We start from the raw sequence: 21,444 nt of genomic DNA, 5'->3' as shown, positions 1-21,444 counted from the left end.
TTTCTTGTCCTCTTTCCCTTGTTCCCACTGGCCCATGCTGTCTTTTTATTTGAATTATCTGTTTATTATATTAGGTTAATAACCCAAAGGCCATTTTGCATGGGACACACTATAAATACCCATTATCACGGTTACAGATTATGCAGCTGATGAAGGAAGACAATTTATGAAGAAATGAGATTATCTCAGTTTTTCTATCATCTATTGTGTTGTAGTCGGAAGATTATATATGCAGTTAAGAAAATGAACCACATCTTGTGGTTGGCAGTTCTCAGTTCGGTCTGCACGGCTGTGATATTAGGGAGAACTAAAATGTGTAAGCCAATCTATTTATGTCAGCAAACTTCCCCCTCCCTTCCCATTCATACACACCTATTTCATTCATCATTTTGACAGTTTGCACAAGCAAACTGTCCTAATTTTTTTTCAAGAGCTCTTTTCACAAATTGAGTGCGATGTAGAATTAATCATACCCGTTAGGCAGGAGGTGAAGGACTGTATCACTAGGGGGCATTCCCCTCCCACCCCGCCATTCGGCTTCCTCTACATTGCATCACAGAGAATTCTCAACCATCCTCAGCCTTCTCTCATTCCACCAGGGCATGGGGTTCTCAGCTGCCTTCAACTCAGTGAAGTTGGGCTCTTACTCCTGTGTTGAAAATATTTCTTTCATGTATTACAACTTTTTTTCCATTTTCATCACAGCAAGCCATCATTATACTTCTTGCTATTTTGCCTTCTTTGGGAGTCCCCTCCTGACCATTCTCCCCCTTCCCTCCCATTCCCCACCCCCTCCCAGATCTTTAAAAATAAAAGATACTTGGAAACTTAGAAATTTTAAGACATCAGCTTCAAATGGAAAGTACTACTTAGGACGCTTCCCACTAAGGAAGTGGCAGGCGTCTTACTGGTTACGTGCTTGCATTTTACTTAGAAGTTTTCTAAAATAATGCGGCAGAGGAGAAGGGTAAAGGAGTTCTAGTTTGCAATGGTGATAATTGAGAAAACTTTGGTGCACATTTTTTACTGTAGACTTGAAACTTGAGGTTTGTGTCTAAAAATGTATGCCTTATGCCATCCAGTGTTTTATACATGGAGTAAAAAAAGAACCCCACCTAATGACAGTTAATCATTTAAGCTTAAAATTCCAGCTCTCAACACCTATGCCAGTTTTCCTCCCCTTTCTTATTACAAAAGAGAACAATCTGAAAACCGTAGTCCAGACCTAAAATTGTGAAGACGTCGTTAGAGAAATACGTAGTGCTTTGCTCTGCTGCATGTCAAAAATTGTATAGATGCTGATAGTTTAGGAGAAGGAGCAGTATTTGTATCTCAAAAGCATGTGGGTAGTTCTGACAAATATTGACAGAAGGCTAATGATAGCTGTACTCAAACCAACATAAAGTTGCTTTAAAAGAGAGAAACTTTCTAAACCTGGTCTCATGCCTGCAGATGCGAAGGCATTGGATCTGAAGTGTAATTTTCAGCTTAAACTTTCAATAGCATGAAAACCTCACTTCTTCCATGGAAGAGCTTTGAAGCGGAAATCAGAAACATGTGCTCAGGTTCTGACTCAGTGGTGAACCATCAGCTGGGTGACTTTGGACAAATCACTTCTGCTCCAACTACAGATGCTGACTTTCATGGTCCTGTGCAAAGCCAGGAGATCAGGACCTTTAAGTTATTTTATGATTCCACAATTTAGCTTCCTTTTGCCCATATGATTATTTCCACCCTTATTTTCAGCTGAGTTGTGTCCAAATAGTCCTTCACGTTTTTTATAAGCGATGAAAACAATGCTTTTATATTTCCTACTCCATGGTTTCTGTTTCTTGGAATAGAGATCAATGCCCCTGTTTTACGGTTTTGTGGTGGCTGCTTAGCGCTGACACAGCCTTGAGAAACTCCACAAGCATAGCCCAGAATTGACAAGAGAATGCTGAGAAAGGAGGCAGTATTAAGATTTTGTGGGCTCCTGGATGGATTTTAAGATTTTTTGAAGTTCTTGTAAGAATTTTTTCCTCTATATTCCTAGTAAAATAATTAGAATTTAGTAAAAATCATCGAACAATCTTTTTGGTTACATAAAGAAAATCTTAGTATCCTTAAATTTTAAAGAAAATTGTCTACAGAAGCCATTGCTTAGACATTTATTCACTCATTGATTTAGTCAATATTTTTACTATACATATAGTTATCATATATTATATATGTGTATCTGTAAATTATGAAGATATCCAGAGAAGCTATGTTCAAGGAACTCACAGTCTGTTAGAGAAAATAAGATTATTTTGTGACTCTTAATACAGGAAAGATAGATGACATCACAGGAGGACAGCAAAGCAGTGGTGGAAGTGAAGGGGAAAATTGACCGCGAGTCAGGTGTGATGAGAGTGAAACTCATGTCTATGAGCAGGACTTAAAATATTGGTTGGGTTAGTAAGTGAAAGGAAGTGAGACACACTATCCACCACCGTCTCCCTGTGAAACACAGAGTGACTTCTGGTGTCTGGAAACCATGAAGCAGTGAGCCACCTCTCTAAGTGGGTTTTACTCGGTAGGCAGCAAGAGGGAAGCAAGAACGTAGGGTGGCTGAAAAGTCATAACGAACCAAAACAAAGCATTGTTGTGAGGTCCAAATATCCCAAACAGTCACTGTGTTGCTTGCTTTGTTAAATATATTACAGTGTAGAGGAGAGAAGATGAGCTTTGGTGCCAGAAGGACCTAGATCCAAACTCTAGTTCTAGTCTTATTTAGCTCTCTGTGGGTCAGGGACCTCGTCAGTATTGAGAATACTACCTCTCTGAATGAGCTAGTATGAGCATTCAGTAAGATGACTGTATCACTTCTATTAGCTTTGTGACCTAGCTTCAGTCTTCTCATCTGTAAAATGGGAATAAAAATGTTAAGTAAGATGGAAAGATGGTATGAGATAATGCATGTAACTTCTGCCTCCCAGGCTCAGGCAATTTTTCCTGCCTCAGCCTCCTGAGTAGCTGGGATTACAGGCGCCTGCCACCATGCCCGACTAATTATTTTATTTTTAGTGGAGACAGGGTTTCATCTAATATTTCCATATTATTTGTCTTCTTTGGCATTAAAACTCTCTGTTGGACATGTATTCTTATTTCTCCATTATGTGGATCAGGAAACTCAGCTCAGAGAGGTGAACTGGTGCACTGCGGGCAGTACCTCAGTCAGCGTGAAATCAGGCATGTTCCTTGATGAGAGCAAAATTCAGGTGCACATTCTACGAGCGGGAATCCCACGGTCTTCCTACAGCACTGCACTAAGGCTGCGGGAGGAGCTGGGGGTCACGTCTACCACGTGTTGGTTTTGTCGTGGAAAGAGCCAGATTAACCTGAGTCTGAATCCCGATTCTGCCTTTGATTACCCATGTCTTTTCAGGAAAATCACTTTAATCTCTCCAAGCTTCAGCTTTCTTATCTGGAAAACAGGCCTTTTGTTATTTACTTTTTAAGGTTGTTGGGGAGATTAAAAAATTCAAATGAGAAAATGTATGTCAAGCACCTGTCATTTGGAAACTCATGAAATAGCTAGCTCCTGTTTCTTAGTTGGCAGAGCCCCAAGTTTAGAGATTTTCTAGCCTGCGTTGCCTGGGATGTTTCACAGAATACAATTTCTTGGTAGGTGTTAGGTGAGAAAAGGCTCTGCAGCTAAATAAGCTTGGGAAAGATGGATGAAACAAAATGGAATGAGGCTCTTTTCTGCAGAACTTTTTTAGAGACAGAATCTTGCTCTGCTGCCCAGGCTGGAGTGCAGTGGTGCGATCATGGCTCACTGCCTTGAACTACCTAATGTTTCTTTTCTTTCATTTTTTTTTTTTTTTTTTTGTAGACATAATGTCTCCCTATGTGGCCCAGGCTGGTCTAGTCTCAAACTCCTGGCCTCAAGGGATCCTCCCACTTCAGTCACCCAAAGTGCTGGGATTACAGGCGTGAGCTGCCGCGTCCCGCCCCTGCAGAGCTTATGTAATGGCTAGTTGATGATGCCTTCTGCAGTGGGACGTTGCAGAAGCGTTGCTTAAGGTCCTTTGACCACAGAATTCTCTTTAGGGGATCAGGTCAGGTGACAGATGTCCCACGGTTCACACATTGAGACCTGGTGATTAAGTCAAGCATCCCACCTTGGACACATAAGGACACTGTGGACAAAGGGTTAAGCAGAGCAATACACAGGACTGGGGCAAGCACCAAGCTCGCCTGACATCCTCACTCCTCCTGCATTCATATGACTTTGGGTTCTCAGGGCTCCTTGCGTAACATTGCTCTAGTGCCTGCTAAGAGGGTCGCAGTATCGGATGGAGTGTCTAGATACGACAAAGTAGGGAAAGAAATTCTAGAGACACCTAGTTGGAAACTTACAAGATATGACAAAAAGGAGATTCAGCGCAGGGTGGCCACCTCAGAGCAAGCCAGCCAATAAATCCCAGTTGTGACTTCTTGCTAGGACTGAGTCCACAAGAGATAGGCATTGAACTGCACGCCTGCAACCATAGTCTGAAGCTAGAGAGACTAGGGAGAGGACGCCTGTTAATGTCGCAAACTGCGGCCCGGTCACATAGCCATTTGCAGCCTGTCCATATTTTATTGAGATGAGCAATTACATGTCCTGTAATGGCAATGAAGCAATAAAATTTATGTCTTGTCATCTTTAACAAGATTAGGCATAACCCTGCTCATAAATGTAATACTGACTGGAGATTTTTAAGAACATAAGTATAGTTAAGGATCCTTGAGTTTATCCCTCATAGTTAATTAAAATCCTCCCCAAGAATCGGCAGATGATAGATATAAGGACACTGAACCTTTTAATCCGTGGAAGGGTGAACTAATGATTTTTCCATACCTTGCTCAGCTTCAGCGGGGTCTGTGCCTCACTGCATTTGTACCATATGGATTTCAGAAGAGCAGCGAAGGGAGTGACTCCGATCCCCGCGGCAATGCACACACTCACTGGGTAGTGAAACACGTCCGTCAGGGCAGCTCCGTAGGGCCCGTCCACTGCCAGCCTGGAATCACAGAGGAGTGCAGCCTATTTGACCTTCAGAACACCTTGTTTGTGAACCCCAAACCGTCCGGAGCTGGTGCTTTTTAAAGGTTTTGTTTGCCAGTGTGTGCAGAGAGGTTGGCTCTGTGCCTGAAAATGCCCTATTTGGAGAGCCTGGGGTTAGCATGAGGATTTCCAGCTCTGCCTCATGGGAGACGACCAGGTTGTCCTGGCCCAGGCACCATTCATGGAAGGACAAAGCCTGGCATCTCTCGCTATAGCGCGGGACTCTTCTGTGTGACATGCTCTCTTTACAGTTCTTAGAAGCTTGTTTTGGCTCCAAGAATCAGTGAGGCTGCTGGAAGGGCTAATCTCTCTTCTCACCCCAGCTGCCATCAGAGAGAAAAATGTGGAAGCATCAAGGTAGCTTAGCAGGCTTCTCCTTCTTCTTCCTAATGTCATTCTCCCTGTTTCCATTTGGTCACACATCTGAGTCTGCTGATGTAATTTTAGCCCAATGGAAGCCATTCATTTGGAGTAAGTATAATTTTGAAGTCATTTGCCAGTTATGTGGAACTTCTAAAACCCATTGTTTTAGGTTCTTCTGACTCAAAATCTGTAGTAATTAGGCCTTTGGTGGCACTGGTATTTGTCTTTGTTTAGCAAATTTTTCTTATGAAGAATAAAGCATATTCATTGAATAAAGAAGAGGGTCCTTAGCACGGTCCTAGGTACAATGGCCCCTGAATTCTTCTCCATCTCTCATCACCGGTCCTCACACTGGCTTTTCTTCCACTTCCTACAATATTAAATACACTGTGCTCCCTTCTGCCATGGGGACTTTGCATGTGATACCCTTTTCCTCGGGAATAATCTTCTCCAGTTTCTTCCCTCTCTCATTAGTTGGTTAATAGTTACTCTTTTGGTAGGTCTTATTCCAATCATTCTTTCCCTGTGGAAGCCTTCTGGAACCCCTCAGCTTAGGTTAAATCCCCTCTGATATAATTCATAGCTCCACGTTCCCCTCCCCGCTAGTCCTCATCACAGCTGTAATTTTATGATTTATTGGTGTGTGTGCATGATCTGATTGATGTCTGTCTTGAGCTATGAGATCTATGAAAGCAGGAGCCAGGGCTGTCTTTGCTCACTGCTGTAATCCCAGCACTCTCTGACATGAAGTTGTTCAATAACAATTGGTTGAATAAATTGTAAAGGGAATGTTTAAAATATTTCAGTCAGCAGAATGTATTAAATAACCTCGACTATTCCAAAAGCACACATTTACATATGAACAAAGATATGCTAATTCAAAGGTTTCTGAGTTATTCATAACCATTCCCTAAGGGGTGTCTGTTGAAGGCACCAGAGGTTGGCCCATTTGGGCTTTACTATGTGTTCATGAAAGTTCAATTGCATTTATTTTAAACTATTCTATATGCCAGACTTCCTAATAATTCAAATGAACTCTCCTGAAGTTAATCTTAATTAATACGGCTTCATTACATATTGATATATGGAAATGGAAGAATGAAAATAAAAGGTCATTAACCAGAAATGGTTAGTATCTTAGCCCACTGTAGATTATTTCATAAATGATTAGATAAAGGAAATTGAGAGATATAGAAAGAGAGAGAGAAAGAGAGAGAGAACCTGTCCATAGATTAAAATGTCTTATTGTTCATTTTTTAAAAACAATTAGTCATATTGAGGATTTATTTGACACTGATTTAAAAAGATACCAATTAAATCCGAAGAAGAATTTTGTCATGACGCCACAGAAATATACAATAAACAAATTTCTATATCTTTAGAATTGAAACTCAAAGCTACAGAAGAAAATATTTAGTCTAAGTTTCCTGCTAACGCAGAAATCCTCCTGCCACTTCCCTGAGAGACGATCACATTCCAACATGAAATTGCAGGGCACCTTGCTCCATTGAGGGACAATTCTAAGTATTAGACCATTTTTTTCTCACATCTTACTGAAATCCGTCTTTGGCAACGCTCCCCTTTTGCCTTTCTGAGAAACACTTTCCAGTTCTTTTTCCTTTTCTGAATCTCAGGGCTTTAAATAGTTGATCATAGCTATCATGACACCCCAGTTGTTCTTTTTTGGGCCCCAATTTCTCCATTTCTCCTACCTTTAACAATCGGAATCGGCTCCCTTTGCGTAAATTCTTGTTTATCACATTTGCACAGCTCTCCCTGCCTTGATTTAGACACAGCATTTCTAATATTGAGGCTCCGACAATGATTCGTCTTGCCTGCATCCATGTCCTCTGGGTCCTTGCTGGGTAGGTCAGCAGCACCCCACCCTACCCCATTACGCTCCAGTCCCATCTCTCTGAACAGACCACATTTACTCCTCTAACAGACACTTCCATTGCTACCTCTGCAGTAGGTGGCCATTCCTGTCTTTCTAATAGTAATAGTAGCTAACTCTTTGAGCACTTACCATGTACTAAGTCGTATGTTAAGTGCTGATATGGACCGTTATGTTTGATCCTAAACAAAGCCATGAGTACTACGATTGTCATCTTCATGGTACAGATGAGGAAACTGAGGCAGGGTGTTGCATACATTCTCCAAGATCATACCCAAAGTTGGGCTTTGAACCCAGGTCGTCTTACACTGCAGACCCCAGCTCTGGGCACAGGATAACTTGCTGATAAACTCCATCAGCTCTGAGAAATTCCTCTGTTTTCCTTCAGAAGGTCCAGTCTTTTCAAAGAATTCACATTTTTCCCCCTTTTTCTTGGGCTTAGAGGAAGAGGTTTGCTTGCTCTTTTTTTGGGCTTGCTTCTCCACCTGGGCTTCTCACTCACAAATTCCAGGGGCTGGATTAAATTTGTCTGGGATCCCAAAGCAGTAAAATGATATGGTGCTCCCTCCAGTATGGTAAATTTAATTCAAAATTAAAACTATGTAGAGCTGTAAAATCATCCAGGGAAGTTCAATAACATTCTGATTCTTTACATGTTGAAGATTTAAACAAATTTTAGGTTTTTACAAGGCTTTGCCACTAATACATATACCTACATATATATAAGGCAGAGGGCACAACAAATTAGTGAATGGGGGGAAGCAGCTCTGTTTATAACAACTCATCTTTATTGAGCCCATAAATACTTACTGAGTGACCGACAGTCAGGGCCTGTTCTAGGCCCTGGGGATGGTAAAGTGAACCAAACACACAAAGTCCCTTTTCTCACAGAGCTTCCATTCTAGTGTGGGAAGATAGACAGTTAACAAACAATCAAGCAAATATTGAGCATGCCAGGTGGTGGTAGAAAATAAAGTCAGCATGCAGCATCAGGGCAACTGAGTGACTGCTGGGGTTGTCGTTTCCTGTGCAGTGGGAAGGAAAGGCCTCACCAGAAGGAGACGTTTGAATAGAGACCTGAAGGTAGAGAGGATGCCGCCCAGCAGAGATGTGGAGAAGGGCATTCCAGGTGGAGGGAACAGCAATGGCAAAGGCACTGAGGACTGCATGCTCGGTGTGTGTGAACAAGAAAGCTGGAAGACCTAAGCTCATGAGGGAGCAGGAAGTGGAACAGATGAGCCCAGGGAGGCCCTGGGGACCCTGTTGGGCCTTGCAGCTGACGACGCGCTCCAAAGACAGAAAGCATATCAGCTACTGAGAAACCAGTACCACGTTCTTGTTGGGGGTCTGGCTGAAATGCCATCCGGTTTGTGAAGGGGAAGGGTGGTTGACAGAGCAGATAAGCATATACACACAGGGCAGAAGCCAGGTGGCAAAAAGGATGAAGGCTTTTGTCTTGGTGATGCCAAGGGGAGAGCAGGGATTGGTACAGCAGTTAGACACCATGCCCTGTGTGGGGTGTGTGTGTGTGTGTGTGTGTGTGCGTGCGCTGGCAAGGTGGGGGGTGGTTCATGGGGGTAGGGATGCTGTGCGGGGCATCTACTTTTATTTCTGATTTTGAGCATTTGTACAACCTTAAACTTTTATTACTTTCCTTCCTTTCCATTATAAAAAAGAAAATAGGTGTTGTCATCTGATTTGGGGCCCTGGCTTGAGCAGATGATGTTTCTACTTGGCTTGCATCACACCGTTCTTCAGGACCAGTGTTTGGAAAGAGGCATGTGATTCTTCCTACCCACTAGATACAACTCAGCCCAGGGGTGCAGTTATAGCTCAGCAGCGTGTGAAATGAGGGAAAGCAGGACAATAAGCTGATTACATTTTCTGTCTCAAATTTATTATGGTACCTTGTTTGTCACCAAATAATATTTGTCAAATTAAATGAGATAAAGAATCCATATTGTCTCCAGGGCTTCATTATTCTTTTGTCAGATCTTTCCTCTGCGTGCACTGCATGTCAGACACGCGATTCTGAGGAGGAGGGACCACGTCCTACCCTCAGGAACTTCCATTCAGTGTCTCTACCGAGCTCCCTACCAAAGTGCTCATGGCAGTGACTGTATTTTGGTAGTTCCTGATGCCCTCCAAAGATGGTACAACTAGGAATCTCTTGATGCCTCTTTTCAAATGTCAAATTCTTCCAAAAATGCTTTTCTCATTTTTTTTTTTTTTTTTTTTTTGTGTCCCTGTTATTTCAGAGCCCTAAACATGGGCTTTGTATGCTTTTGGGTAGTCCTTCATGAAGAGTGGGAATTGACCTGAAGCCGTTGTTTACCCAACAGAGCCAAGGAGTCATCATTTACTTGTCATGTGCCCAGGCTTTTCCTTCCTTCCTTCCTTCCTTCCTTCCTTCCTTCCTTCCTTCCTTCCCTCCTTCTCTTTCCTTCTTTCCTTTTCTTCCTACCTTCCTTCCCTCTCTCCCTCCCTCCCTCTCTCTCTCTTTCTTTCTTTCATTCTTCCTTTCCTTCTTTCTTTCCTTCTTTCTTTCTTTTTCTTTTACATGGTCTCATTCTGTCACCCAGGCTGGAGTACAATGTGTGATCTTGGCTCAATGCAGCCTTTGCCTCCCAGGTTCAAGCTATTCTCCTGCCTCAGTCTCCCAAGTAGCTGGGATTACAGGCACGCGCCACCACACCCTGCTAATTTTTGTATTTTTAGTAGAGATGGGGTTTTGCCATGTTGGCCAGGCAGGTCTCCATCTCTTGACCTTGTGATCCGCCCGCCTTGTCCTCCCAAAGTGCTGGGATTACAGGCATGAGCCACAGCACCTGGTCCTGAATTATACTTTTTATACACATTCTCAAATTTAAGACTCGGGCTCAAACTCACCATCTAATAAGGATATTACTGAACCTGGTAACATGTTGACACATTAAGATACCTTATTTTTTATAATATTGTGATTTATACATGAGAGAAATGGGCACGAACCTTGGCAGGCTCCAGGGCTTCTGGAGGGCCTGTGCCTCTGCCCCAAAGGCCTCCAGTAGCGCTGCCGTCCAGTCTCCTGCTGCCTGGATGTGCACGCTGAAGAAGTCTTCCTGGGGGGCAGAGGTAAGGGTGAAGGGGTGCCACTCCAGCGAGGATATGGCCGGGCACTGCATCAAGATGTACTGCCCTGGTGCCATTTTAAAGCCACGCTTTTTCATGTGAAGTTCCAGGACTCCAGAGGGGTGGCTTATCACCTACGTGAGAGCAAGAGAATTGTTTGCCTTTGTCCTCAAAATAACAAAGAAACAGCTTCCATTCCATTAAAGGTGTTCAAAATTTTAGATCAGCTTGTTTGAAGTGTAATTGACATATTCCATCTGCTATTAGCGCCCAATGATATTTGCCACCACGTTCACGTCTGTGTTTGCAACTCCAGCAAGAATGACTTTCATCTCCTTCAGAGGGCAGCATGTGAAATTGGTGCACCCAGGTGCAAGTGGTGCCCAGCCTGTGAGTCCATGTCTCAAATGGTCGGGCTTTCCTCAGCACAGCCAACCAGACCCAAGGGAGTAGAAGTTTACATAGTGTTACGCTTAGGGTTGATAAAATACTCACCACATTATCTTTGCGTTTTTAACAGCTGGGAACATTTTGTTACCTTTTTCAGTGATCTGCATCTTTTCTCAGTGTCTTGTGAATGAACCCTCTAATTTTTTCAGGCTAAGTTTAAAACAATTTTCAAACTCACTTCAAACTCTTTTCTTGTTTTCTTTTTAATTGAGTTTCATCCCGTGTTCTGTCTTCGCTCTGTCTGGGTTTTAGATGTAGGGAAGCATTGTGGAAGGGCTCTAGTAGTGTTTATAAAAGCTTTATGACTTGCTATTTATCAGAGGGAAAGAGCTCATTTCCTTTCTTAGATTTCCATCTTGTTTCCTGAAAAATCTCTCCAGGTCCTCCTGTCTTGTTCTGTGACAAGAGGTATAAGGGAACAAAATCTAGCATCTAGATACTGTGACAGTATTTTTCCATTCAAAAAAGAATTTCACGGCATTTTAATCATTGGTTCTAAGCTTCCCCTCTCCCTACTAGTATCTGTTCTGACACTGCTGTTAAATGGTCTCCCTAGTAACAGCTCGAGTAGCTTTCCAGAAGTTTTACAGTCTGGCTTTTGATACAGCCTGACATCCTTCGGTGCTTAACTTAAAAACAGCAACATAGAAACAGCTTAAAGCAGAAATAGGAAGCAATTTCTATACATCTGCTTTCATGAAGGTGATTACAGAGATACAGAATTCTGTTAAAATGGTATTAGCAAAGTGGGATAGGCTTGGCGAATGGAGAATTTCTTCTTAGACGTTTCAAAAACGGGGGGAGAGTATTTGACACCTTTTCACTCTCCTAGACATGCATTTTTTTGGTCTTGGTCTACCCCTTCCCATCTTCCTCTATCAAGAGGTAAACATTGTGAGGATGTAGAGCTGTGACGATGGGGAGCAAGACTGAACAACGCTACCAGGAGCACGCTGCTCATGAAGGTAGAACTCCAGGCACATCCTTCCCCTCAATTTTTCTTCCCCACAGTGGCCCCTCTTGCTCTGAACCTTATGGTGATTGTTTTCCTTTCCTCTGCTTGGTAGTCCTCAGTGAGGGTGTGTAGATTTGAACACCTTACTTGTTTGCAAAACTCGTGTCTTTACGTGGTGAAGGGAGTGATTATTCTTCAATTCACTATGACCCGTGGAAAGCACACTCACTCTCCCTGCACTTTCCCCTAGAGAGAAGCCAGAATAAAGAGAGGTGGGTAATTCCAGTGCTGTACAAGAAACCTTTATCAGAATTCTGTGTACCATCTGGAGCCCTGATCCCTGTCTTCAGCAAAATTAGTCATACTAAAAGATGCTCAGGATACAAGCAGTTACTAGAACAGAAGATGAGCCTCTAAATTACAGACAGTTTTGCAATAAAAATGGCAAATTAAAAACTTGGGCTAATAAAAAATGTTCATCTACACTCAGGCTTTTATTCAGACATAAAGCTACATGCATACCTTGGTAATGACAACTTCTTGTTGAAATCGCCAGAACCTAATGATTCTTTCGCATGCATACAAGACCACAGGGCCTAAAACCCATTTCCAAGCCTGCAGAGAGTAGCAGAGACAGAGAAAAAGGAAATGAAAACAGAAACCAAATATTTTCCCTTTGAACCAAATCAATATATAACATGATGGGGTTTAGACATTTTTCCTTTAACTTTGGGCCAGTTATCAGCAACAAAGATGTCTCTTTGTATTATATACCATAACATTCAATTATTTCTTGAAGTGTGCAAGCTTATTTAAGAGATTAAACTCTTCTATATTGGTTTTTATGCTTACTTGATCAATGATGCCTTTATGTAATTAGAAATAATTGAATTTGCAAAAAATAAAAAAGCAGATTGATGTTTATGTTACATATGATAGGGTCGTAAATGCTCCCCAACTCAGCTGAAGTCAAAGCTTTACTTTACATTACTCAGCCAACACAGGACATAAGAGATTACATTTTCAAATCTCAAATAGTAAATTTTGGGGTCTAGAATGCATTGCAACTGGAGGATCTGCCTGAATAAACACAGAAATACACACACACACACACACACACACAAACAGAGTTATCTGGAGTAAAATATAAAGTTAGCTTCTTGACACCTTAAATTTAAGTTTATCTAATCACAACAAAAGGCTCAATAATTGTCTAGAGAATTGTGGTGGTGAAAATGTTCATTTTAAATAAATCAGACACTGTGTTAACTATGAGGAGTATAATGCGCATCGCTGATGATCAATTTACCAGCAGGCTATTGCACCAGGCGCTCTATACAACATAAGGCGTCTTCCTCAGTAAAAGGGAAGGAATGGGAACTTAGAATTTTTGTAGCTTGCAATTTGTACTGAACAATCCCATGAGGCATATGTATTATCTTGATTTTACAGAAGAAGGAGCCAAGACTCAGTCAGATCAACCAAATTGTCCAAGGTCATGAAGAGACGAAGGTATCTGGTAGAGATGTGAACTCAGATATGCCTGACCACCCAGCCTGAGTTCTTTCCAGGACCCCAGGCTACCTCCTGTGTTTGTTGCCCTTTAATGGGGATCCTTTCTGTCCCCAGATAAAATAGGTACTGAGGCTTGTCTTTCCAAAACATTAGAAACTCATGAACTCATTGAATTTTAGGATATTAAATGCTCTTGGAAATCTATCGTAATTCTTTTCTTTCTTTTAAAAATCTTTATTGTTTTAAATTGACAAATAGTAATTGCATATATTCACGAGGTGCATAGTGATTTTTTGATACATGTATCATGATAAGGTCAGAGCCTATTAGTCTATCCTTCTTCTCAAACACTGATCATTTGTTTGTTTTGGGAACATTCAATATCCTCTAATTCTTTTAGAATTAAAAGAAGGAAAATCCTGACGTTCTGGGAATGGGTCTGAGTTGCCTGGAGAGCCTGAGGCGGACCAGAGAGAGCCAGGGCGAGAACTCAAGCCTTTTTGTGTGTCCCTACATTTCCTCCTAGGCTTTCTTAATTCATGACTTTACTCCCTGAATACTATCTGGGGGGCAGGAAGGGTGTCTCGGTCTTTGGAGCTCAGACATTCACATTCACCACCCTTCACCCACTGACTCATTACTCAGTGCTCCGTGACCAGTACTCTGGCTCCATTTCTTCTGTTGATAGGTCACAAGACTTGTAGCATTATTTTTACTTCGAGTTGCTTTTCTTGTTTTGTCTATTTCTTTTTGTTGATTTCTGGATCTCTTTGCTTGGTACCTCTTCTTACCTACATCAACCCTCTCTGTTTTTCTCCTGGGGGGCTCGTGGCCTCATAAAAGCTAGATTTATGCAGGCAACGCAAGGCAATCTGAACCACTTATTTTTTTCTGCCTCAGTGGGGCCCAGCAATGTGTTCAGAACAGCAAAGAGAATAAACCTTTTGTCTCCCTACGCAGTGGATGAGGTAGTAAGGATGATCAGAGTAAGGGAAAACTAAGAAGCGTCCCTGGAAGGATGGGGTTGAGACGAGCAAAGGAATCCTTAGGTCTCATGCTTGAATGAAACAGAAAGCTTTTTGAGAATTGCTCTGAATGTTTACAGAAAGGAGAGCAAGAATGCAGTTCTTTCTATATGGGATAAAAGAGATATTTGCAAAGACACTCATGTAGTCTTCATATATTTTTACAAATAATCTTCTCCATCCATTTTAGAGAGTTTGGGGCATCACACATTTCATTTTGGTGATGTCAAATCAGACATAGTCTCTGATTTTTTCCACATTGATGAAATGTAATGGATTATTTTTCTTTGCATGGCTCAGGAAGGAGAATGTAAGCTATTCATCCCCGACTCCATCTCAACCTGAGTATATCCCTTGCTCCAGGAGGAGGTAGCCAGTGTAGTCACCTGTGATGTGCCCAGAGCCCCTGGAAGTCAGGGCCTGATGGAGAGATGGCCAGGGATTAATATTAGGAAATGTCCTCACAGTGATACCCAGGACAGGCAAGAGTGGGTCAAGACAAGGAGGCCCTGCCTCAGAGCAAGAGGGATGTGTGTCAAGGTAGATGCCGGGCTGGATGTCTGAAGACCTGGATTCTGGCCTGGGGCCACCACCCCTCACTCTGTGCCATGAGGCACATCTTGGGATTTATTATGGTCATAATTTTCTGTTTTGTAAAATGGGATCTAGCTGGAGAAAATTATTAATTAGGTTCCCTTCAAGCTCTTTAACACTTTGGGCCTTATTCACGGACGTAAATAGAACATTGGGGCTATGTACTTGTAGCTAGCAGCAGAGTGTTGATGAGATGGGGGTTATGGAAGCCAGAGATTCAGAGCAAATGCTGTGGGCTGTGGAGGAGGAAATTCATGGCCATAGCATGAGGGGCTCTGGTTCTTAGACGTGGCTTGACTGGGAGCGCATTTTGTGACCATAGGTAAGACACTGAAACTGCTTGGTCCTCAGTTTCCCCAGCTATTAAACAATGGGTCAGAACTGTTTAGCATCTAAGTTTCCTTAATGCTAAAATACTCCGTGGCTTCTTGGCTTTATTTTCTTCTTCTCCAAGAAGTACTCAAAAGTCACGCTACAGTGAGTATTTTATGATAGAAATAAAACGATGTTGATTCAAAAGCAGCAATAATGAAACTTGTTTCCTCCACTTTCACTCCTGGTTTTTCATTCCCACCAGAAAATAAGAACACGCTGGCTTTGATTTTATTTTATGTGTGTGTTTATGAATAGCGTCTTTTTCTAGACAATCAGATCTCCCGGGGCAGGCCCCACGTCTCTGAATCCTGTCTTCCTGCATTGCCAAGCAATGCACCAAGGCACTCCGTGAAAGTTTGCTGAATGGACTCCACCTCGGTCAGGGCTTTCTCCTTTACCACTCACAGCCTTTCCTAGTAATTACAAAGTGTCAGCCTTACGGTTATGATGAGTTGATGCTGTAGTTAAATGACATAAATGCTTCTTTAGCCTGGGATGACCAGGCATCTTTTGAGACTGGATTGCTGGAGCAGCAAACCGGGAATCTAGATCCTATATGTGTCAGTGCAATTGGGCTGGCAAGGGAGAGTGAGACAAGAGTAGGGGAGCGGGGGCTGCCAGGTATAGTTGGTTTCTATAATCAGTTCCGATTATACGAGGTGAGGTACAAAGCATTCTCTGTCTTAACATTGGGAACAGCGTGCCACGGAAGGAGAAATGATACACATTCTGTTGATCAGAGCACTGTGAAAATGCCCTGAGTTAAAAGAGGCAAGGAAGGAGAGATGGAGCCTTGCAGAGACCGAGTAGGTGTGGCGCAGTGAAGCGCAGGAACCCTTCCTTGTCCTTGGGATGCCTTTCGGATTCAGTGTCTATGTGACATCAGAGAGAAGACCGTCCAGTTCAGCCAGGCGGTAATTGCACAGCCCACACACGCTTTGAATCAGGATCCACTACAAATAATGGGAGACAGTGACACCCTGAGATTGGGTGTGCAAGGAAGTGGAGCAGGGGAGAGTTAGAGAGAGATGGGTAAGGCCCCTTCTTAATGATAATTAATGTCAGTGAACGCTGCTGGGCGCAGGCCCTGGTCTGTATTCATGAGGTGCGGGGGAGCATCGATTTTTTTTTATGGAGATGCTGCAGCTGAAAATTTTAGAGAGGTATTCATGTTCCTCATTAATATGCAGGTTGGATGGTGGCTACTGAGAGCTGAGTTTAAGACAGAGACAATCTATACCGGTCATTAAAAGAACCACAGTCTAATAGGCACATCTATTCTGGTTCTCTCGGTTTTAAACATTCCTCCTAGTACTTTCACCCTTAAAATCCAGTGCTTAATTTCATATATTCGAGGGCTTTTTAAAAAACAACACAATCACTTATATTCTTCATATGTTGATGACTTAATTTCCTAAATCTTCATCATTTACATACTATTATACCCTGATATTCCAAGCTTTAAGTTATAAATTTTGGGGCACTTATTTTCTCCTACTTTTTATCTGTCAGCTGCATTTATTTTCTTTCAAGCATCACTTGGTCGTCCCAAAGGTTTGCACTGTTCTGAGATGCCAGAGGAGACCAGCAAGGTCATTATTTCTCTTTACCTATGCTACCAACCGTCCTGGTACCACCTAGCCAGGAAATCTGGCTTTTGAGATCTGTGGCCATTATCATCTACACAAATTAATTAAGTAGCTTCCTGGCTAACATCATTCATTATTTCAGTTACAGGAGCTTAATTAGAACAAGAAGTAAATGTACTTGACACCCTAAGTTTTTGATCCCCAAAGCTGTAGAAAGAAAGATGGCAAGCTTGTAAAGAAGCCTGAGCCTCATTTGGCTGTTCCTTGACCTAGATTTGAGCAGGGGTGCTGTTAATTCTCAGATTGCGGCGGCAGTTATGCAGACAGGTGGCCAAGGATGGCAGGGAGAGCAGAAAAGGGTGGTGGGGCCCAGGCTGACCCCTCCAGGGACATCATTGTGCTGTTATGAATTCCCACTATATCAGACACTTGTATTTAAAGGTAAGGAAAAGAATACATTTCAAAGCTGAACTTAGTGCTTTTGGCAGTAAACCTCTTTAAAAATTATCCGTAACTTGATTTCTCCATTAGCACACTTAATAAAGAGTTGTCTTTGTCTAGTGGTGAAATGTGCTTTCTTTTTTCTAGCCTATAAAAGCTCTATATTTTAACTGTAGAGAGACAGTTATTTTTAAAAGCTCCTGGGTTCGTTCTTACCGAGGGCTCCTTGCCAGAAAATTGAGGCACCGGGCATTGGGCCGCTGTCTGCCATTCTGCATAGTGGTCTCTACAGAAGGTGACGTTGTGCAGAGAGAGACTGTCTTGGGTTTGGCCGCGAACGATCCGACTTGTTATTCAAGAAAAGCAAAACAAAAAAAAACCAAACACGTCAAGCTGATTTTGAGCCGTCTTGTTATCCTACAGATAGACATTCTACCGTGAGCTCTGAAATAACACCCACTTCTTCAAACTTGGGCTGCCATTCATTTCCCCCAGCTTCTTTAAAAATAAGCATTTAAGAAGCTTCGAGTAACTTTGAAGATCCCAGAAAAGAAGTGCCCCTCTGTGGTATCCTGTGTTAAATTGAAAGTGTCTATATGGGAGAATTCATAATGAAGGGAAATTGTTTGAACGCATCCTTTTGTAGACTGTTGAATTTAATTAGGTTTCATCTTGTCCTGATTGCTGATTTGGGCTAATTGGCTAACTTCGTACTATTTGGTTCTTTTGCAGATTTATTTAACTTCTACCCTTCTTAGCTTGTTTCTGAGTGCTTAGAAGTCTTCAAGTGAAGAAGTCAAAAGAAGTGCCCTGAATACTGGTATTTTTTTCCCCCTAATGACCACCAGCAAGCCAGTGTTTAACTTGGTCAAAATAGGTCACAATGGAGTGTGTCTTCAAGATGGTATTGATACATTTAGGAATGAAAAGGGAAGGCAGTCTTAATGAATGGAGCACCGGGCAGAGTCCTATAGGCCTGCTGCATTAGATTTGCCGTGAGTGCGCTCGCGAGTGACTTTTGCTTTGGCACAAGCTCCTAGAGTTCCTCCTTGGTGCACAGGCAGCAAAGCCCAAAATGTCAAGGTTGGGGAATCTGGGAATTGTTCAATTCCTGGGTGTTTGTGAATAAAATGCGTTGATCTATTTTGAGAAACATGGTACTCTAGACTGAGGAAGCTTAGCATCACACAGACTGACGTCCTGGGCAGCCTGTGGAGTGAAGTGGCCCCTGTTACATCACAGGGCATGGGAGGAGGGAGCAGTAATATGCCCTTGGAAACAGCCTGGTGTCAGCTAGAACTGACATCTTGGCCTTTGTCCCAGTCTGTTTTAGGGAAGCCATCCAAACTTGATAACATCCCTCTGAGTTAGATGAGAAAAGCTATCTGTAAATCTCCGATGGACAAATGATGCCCAGACATAGACACGGTGAATAGTAAGTGAGAGTCAGAGGAAAGATTCCAGACACTTTAACACTTTCATTCTCGGGCTGTAGGCAGCATTCCCCACAGTGTCTGAAAGAAGCCTCATCTCATTCCACAAAAGCTGTATCTTTTAAAAATTTTCAAATGTCTTCATCTATGCCATCCCGTAATAGGAAGATTAGTGGGCCTTAACACATTCCAATAATCCTACTTTCACTTGGCACTTTGTGTAGAATTTGCAAATTGCTTTCACTGTAAACAGTAGCTGTAGAACACTTCACACTGAGAAGATTAAATGAGGCCCTTATCCTAAAATAAGCCTTTCAACTAGGTTAGAATGACTAAAAAATTTCATCTTATGAGATGTTATTTGGATATCAAAAATATCTCCAAAGGAACACTGCCCATTGAAATTCTCTTGTGCTTCTACAACAGGGTGTGGATGCGGGGGACGTATGTTTGTGGGGGACACACATAATGTCTGTGAAGAGGGCTTCTAGACTCACCTGGATTATAAGTAGCCTCATAAACGTGCTGCAGGGGTTAACAACCCCGGCATCAGGGGCAGAATCAGCAGCAGAAAGTGAGGACTGACAATCTCTGAGTTGGAACACACCGGGGCAATAACATCTACCTTGCCCACCCCAAGAATGAAAAGGAATGGTGAGATTCCCACACTCAGAAAAGCCAATCTCAGAGACTTCTAGTTGAAAGAGAATGGAAAGCCTCTAGGCAGGCAGCAGAGTACGGGTGAACATGGACTGACCCGGTCACTAAGGCTCAGCAGAGGCACGGTCTGTCTTTTAGGGTAAAACACACCCTCAGGGACAATTCTTCCTTGGAGAATGTGTTTGTGTCAGCCAGCTGAGGGACAACGGGAGAGCTCTTAAGCACAGGCAGTGGCAGCAGCAGAACTGTGACCCCCTTCCAGAAGTGAGGGGCGGAGAAGAAAGGAGCATTAAGGGTGAGGAGGGAGACTGGAGGGGTGAGGAGGGGGACTGAATTGCAGAGGGGCAAATCCCACAGTGTTGTCCTTTGGCCCCACATGGCGCCCAGAGTCACCAAGGCATGTGTGACTTCCTAGGTCATGCCACTCTGCAGCTATGCACTTGCCCTTCCAGGTCCTGGCAGAGACGGAGGCCACCTCCGGGACAGGACCCTCCCCATTCAGCAGTGGCAGCGATGGGAGAATGAGGGTGAGAAGAGGGTATTTTGCTCAGTAGGAGGAGAGAAGTTGCTGCTGGCAAGCCAGAAAGGGCATTTGCTGGCCACGTTCTTGCTAGTGTTGACGAAGGTTTAATTCATAAAATGGAAGACCCGTTCTTCCAGAGCTTGCTAAACCAGTGGAAAGGCTTGATGGCCTAAAGACTGTGTCCTAGATCTGACTCTGCTGTGTAGTCATCATGGGACCTTGAGGATCTCACTTAACCCTCAGAACACCCTCCTCCTCTCTATGAAATGGGGACGACAGCACCTCCTCTATGCGACAGGACTGTCATGTGGGTCATGTGGAACATGCATATGCATGTGCTTTGAAAATTGTAAAATGGGAAAAAAGGCATAGTTTTTGAAATAATTAAAAGGGCCAAGCTAGTTCACAGACAGCAATTGATTCATTAGTCCAGGGCCATTTATTAATATTTAAAAGATTGAAAAACATTATACTTGAGGGTGAACACATCAAGGACTGTGCTGGCTTCTGATGAAGAGATGAACCGTATCAGGTGGGTATTGAATCCCAGAACAGTGTTTCATGGGATGTCTGAGCAAAACAGAATCCTAGAGGTCAAATGGGGGAAACTGAGGCCCAGAGGACCTGAAGGGCTTGCTCTGATAACTGGATCTGGACCTCACGCCAGACTGCCCATGCCATCCATCATCCCTGCCCAAACACCGGCTTTCCTAGTTGATGGTTTTGGTTAAGCAGAAGTGAAATCTGGGTGTCAAAAATATATATCCTGAGTAATCCCACATAAAGTGGATTGTAGAACAGGTACGGAATGAAACATAGACCTACTGTCATCCAGCATTCATCAGAATTCCTGAATCTTATAAACATGCCAAGACTTACTAACAGAGTCAGTGAGGAAAAATAAATATAATACTTCACCATCTATGTAGCTTATTTTCGGTGTTACTGAAAAAGTGTTTGCCACAGTCAATGTGCTTTTCACGCATTGTACGAGTCCTTTAGTCACTGCACGCCGGGCTCCTTCATCTAAAGGACTTTCTAAGATTATTCTGGGATTTTCTGAGATAAAAACCTTGCACAGTGAGCACAGTGTGGACTTACCCTGTCCCATGGATAGCCAGGCTGAGGAAGAAGACGATGAAAACATGGTGTGTGTACCAGAACAACTCATAGGAGACCTGTCTGATGAACTCGGTTGAAGATGTCATGATCAGAACTAAAGCCAGAGAGATCGCCAAGCCGGTGACGCCCGCTATTGTCCTTAGCAATTCAGTGGTTGTGTTCTAAGAAAAAGATGCATGCCGTGACATTAAATATCCTGGTACATTTTTTTCATTTTTAGGACCAGTACTTGAGATTGCAAGCAGGAAGCCATGCAAAATGTTTCACTCAGAAGCATGTTAGCCTCAGCAAAGACGCAGGCACAACTCAAGAAGTGA

The 21,444-nt window shown here is 42.8% G+C and overlaps 1 protein-coding gene across 1 annotated transcript in view; it reads right to left on the bottom strand.

The window, feature by feature from the left end:
* The window catches only part of NOX3 (NADPH oxidase 3), a 59,654-nt gene that overhangs the window by 23,135 nt on the left and 15,075 nt on the right, over positions 1-21,444 (bottom strand). The window contains exons 6-10 of the mRNA XM_032258802.1: positions 21,107-21,288; positions 17,606-17,735; positions 12,373-12,465; positions 10,326-10,579; positions 4,871-5,033 (exon numbers count right to left, since the gene is read on the bottom strand). Coding sequence (XP_032114693.1) covers positions 4,871-5,033; positions 10,326-10,579; positions 12,373-12,465; positions 17,606-17,735; positions 21,107-21,288 — 822 coding nt within the window. The remainder of the gene's footprint in view (positions 1-4,870; positions 5,034-10,325; positions 10,580-12,372; positions 12,466-17,605; positions 17,736-21,106; positions 21,289-21,444) is intronic.

Source organism: Sapajus apella, unplaced genomic scaffold (assembly GCF_009761245.1).
Source record: "Sapajus apella isolate SASKATOON/1434 unplaced genomic scaffold, GSC_monkey_1.0 scaffold105, whole genome shotgun sequence".
Taxonomy (NCBI): Eukaryota; Metazoa; Chordata; class Mammalia; order Primates; family Cebidae; genus Sapajus; species Sapajus apella.
Note: the sequence above shows the minus strand (reverse complement) of the source record. Positions and strands in the feature narration are given on the sequence as shown.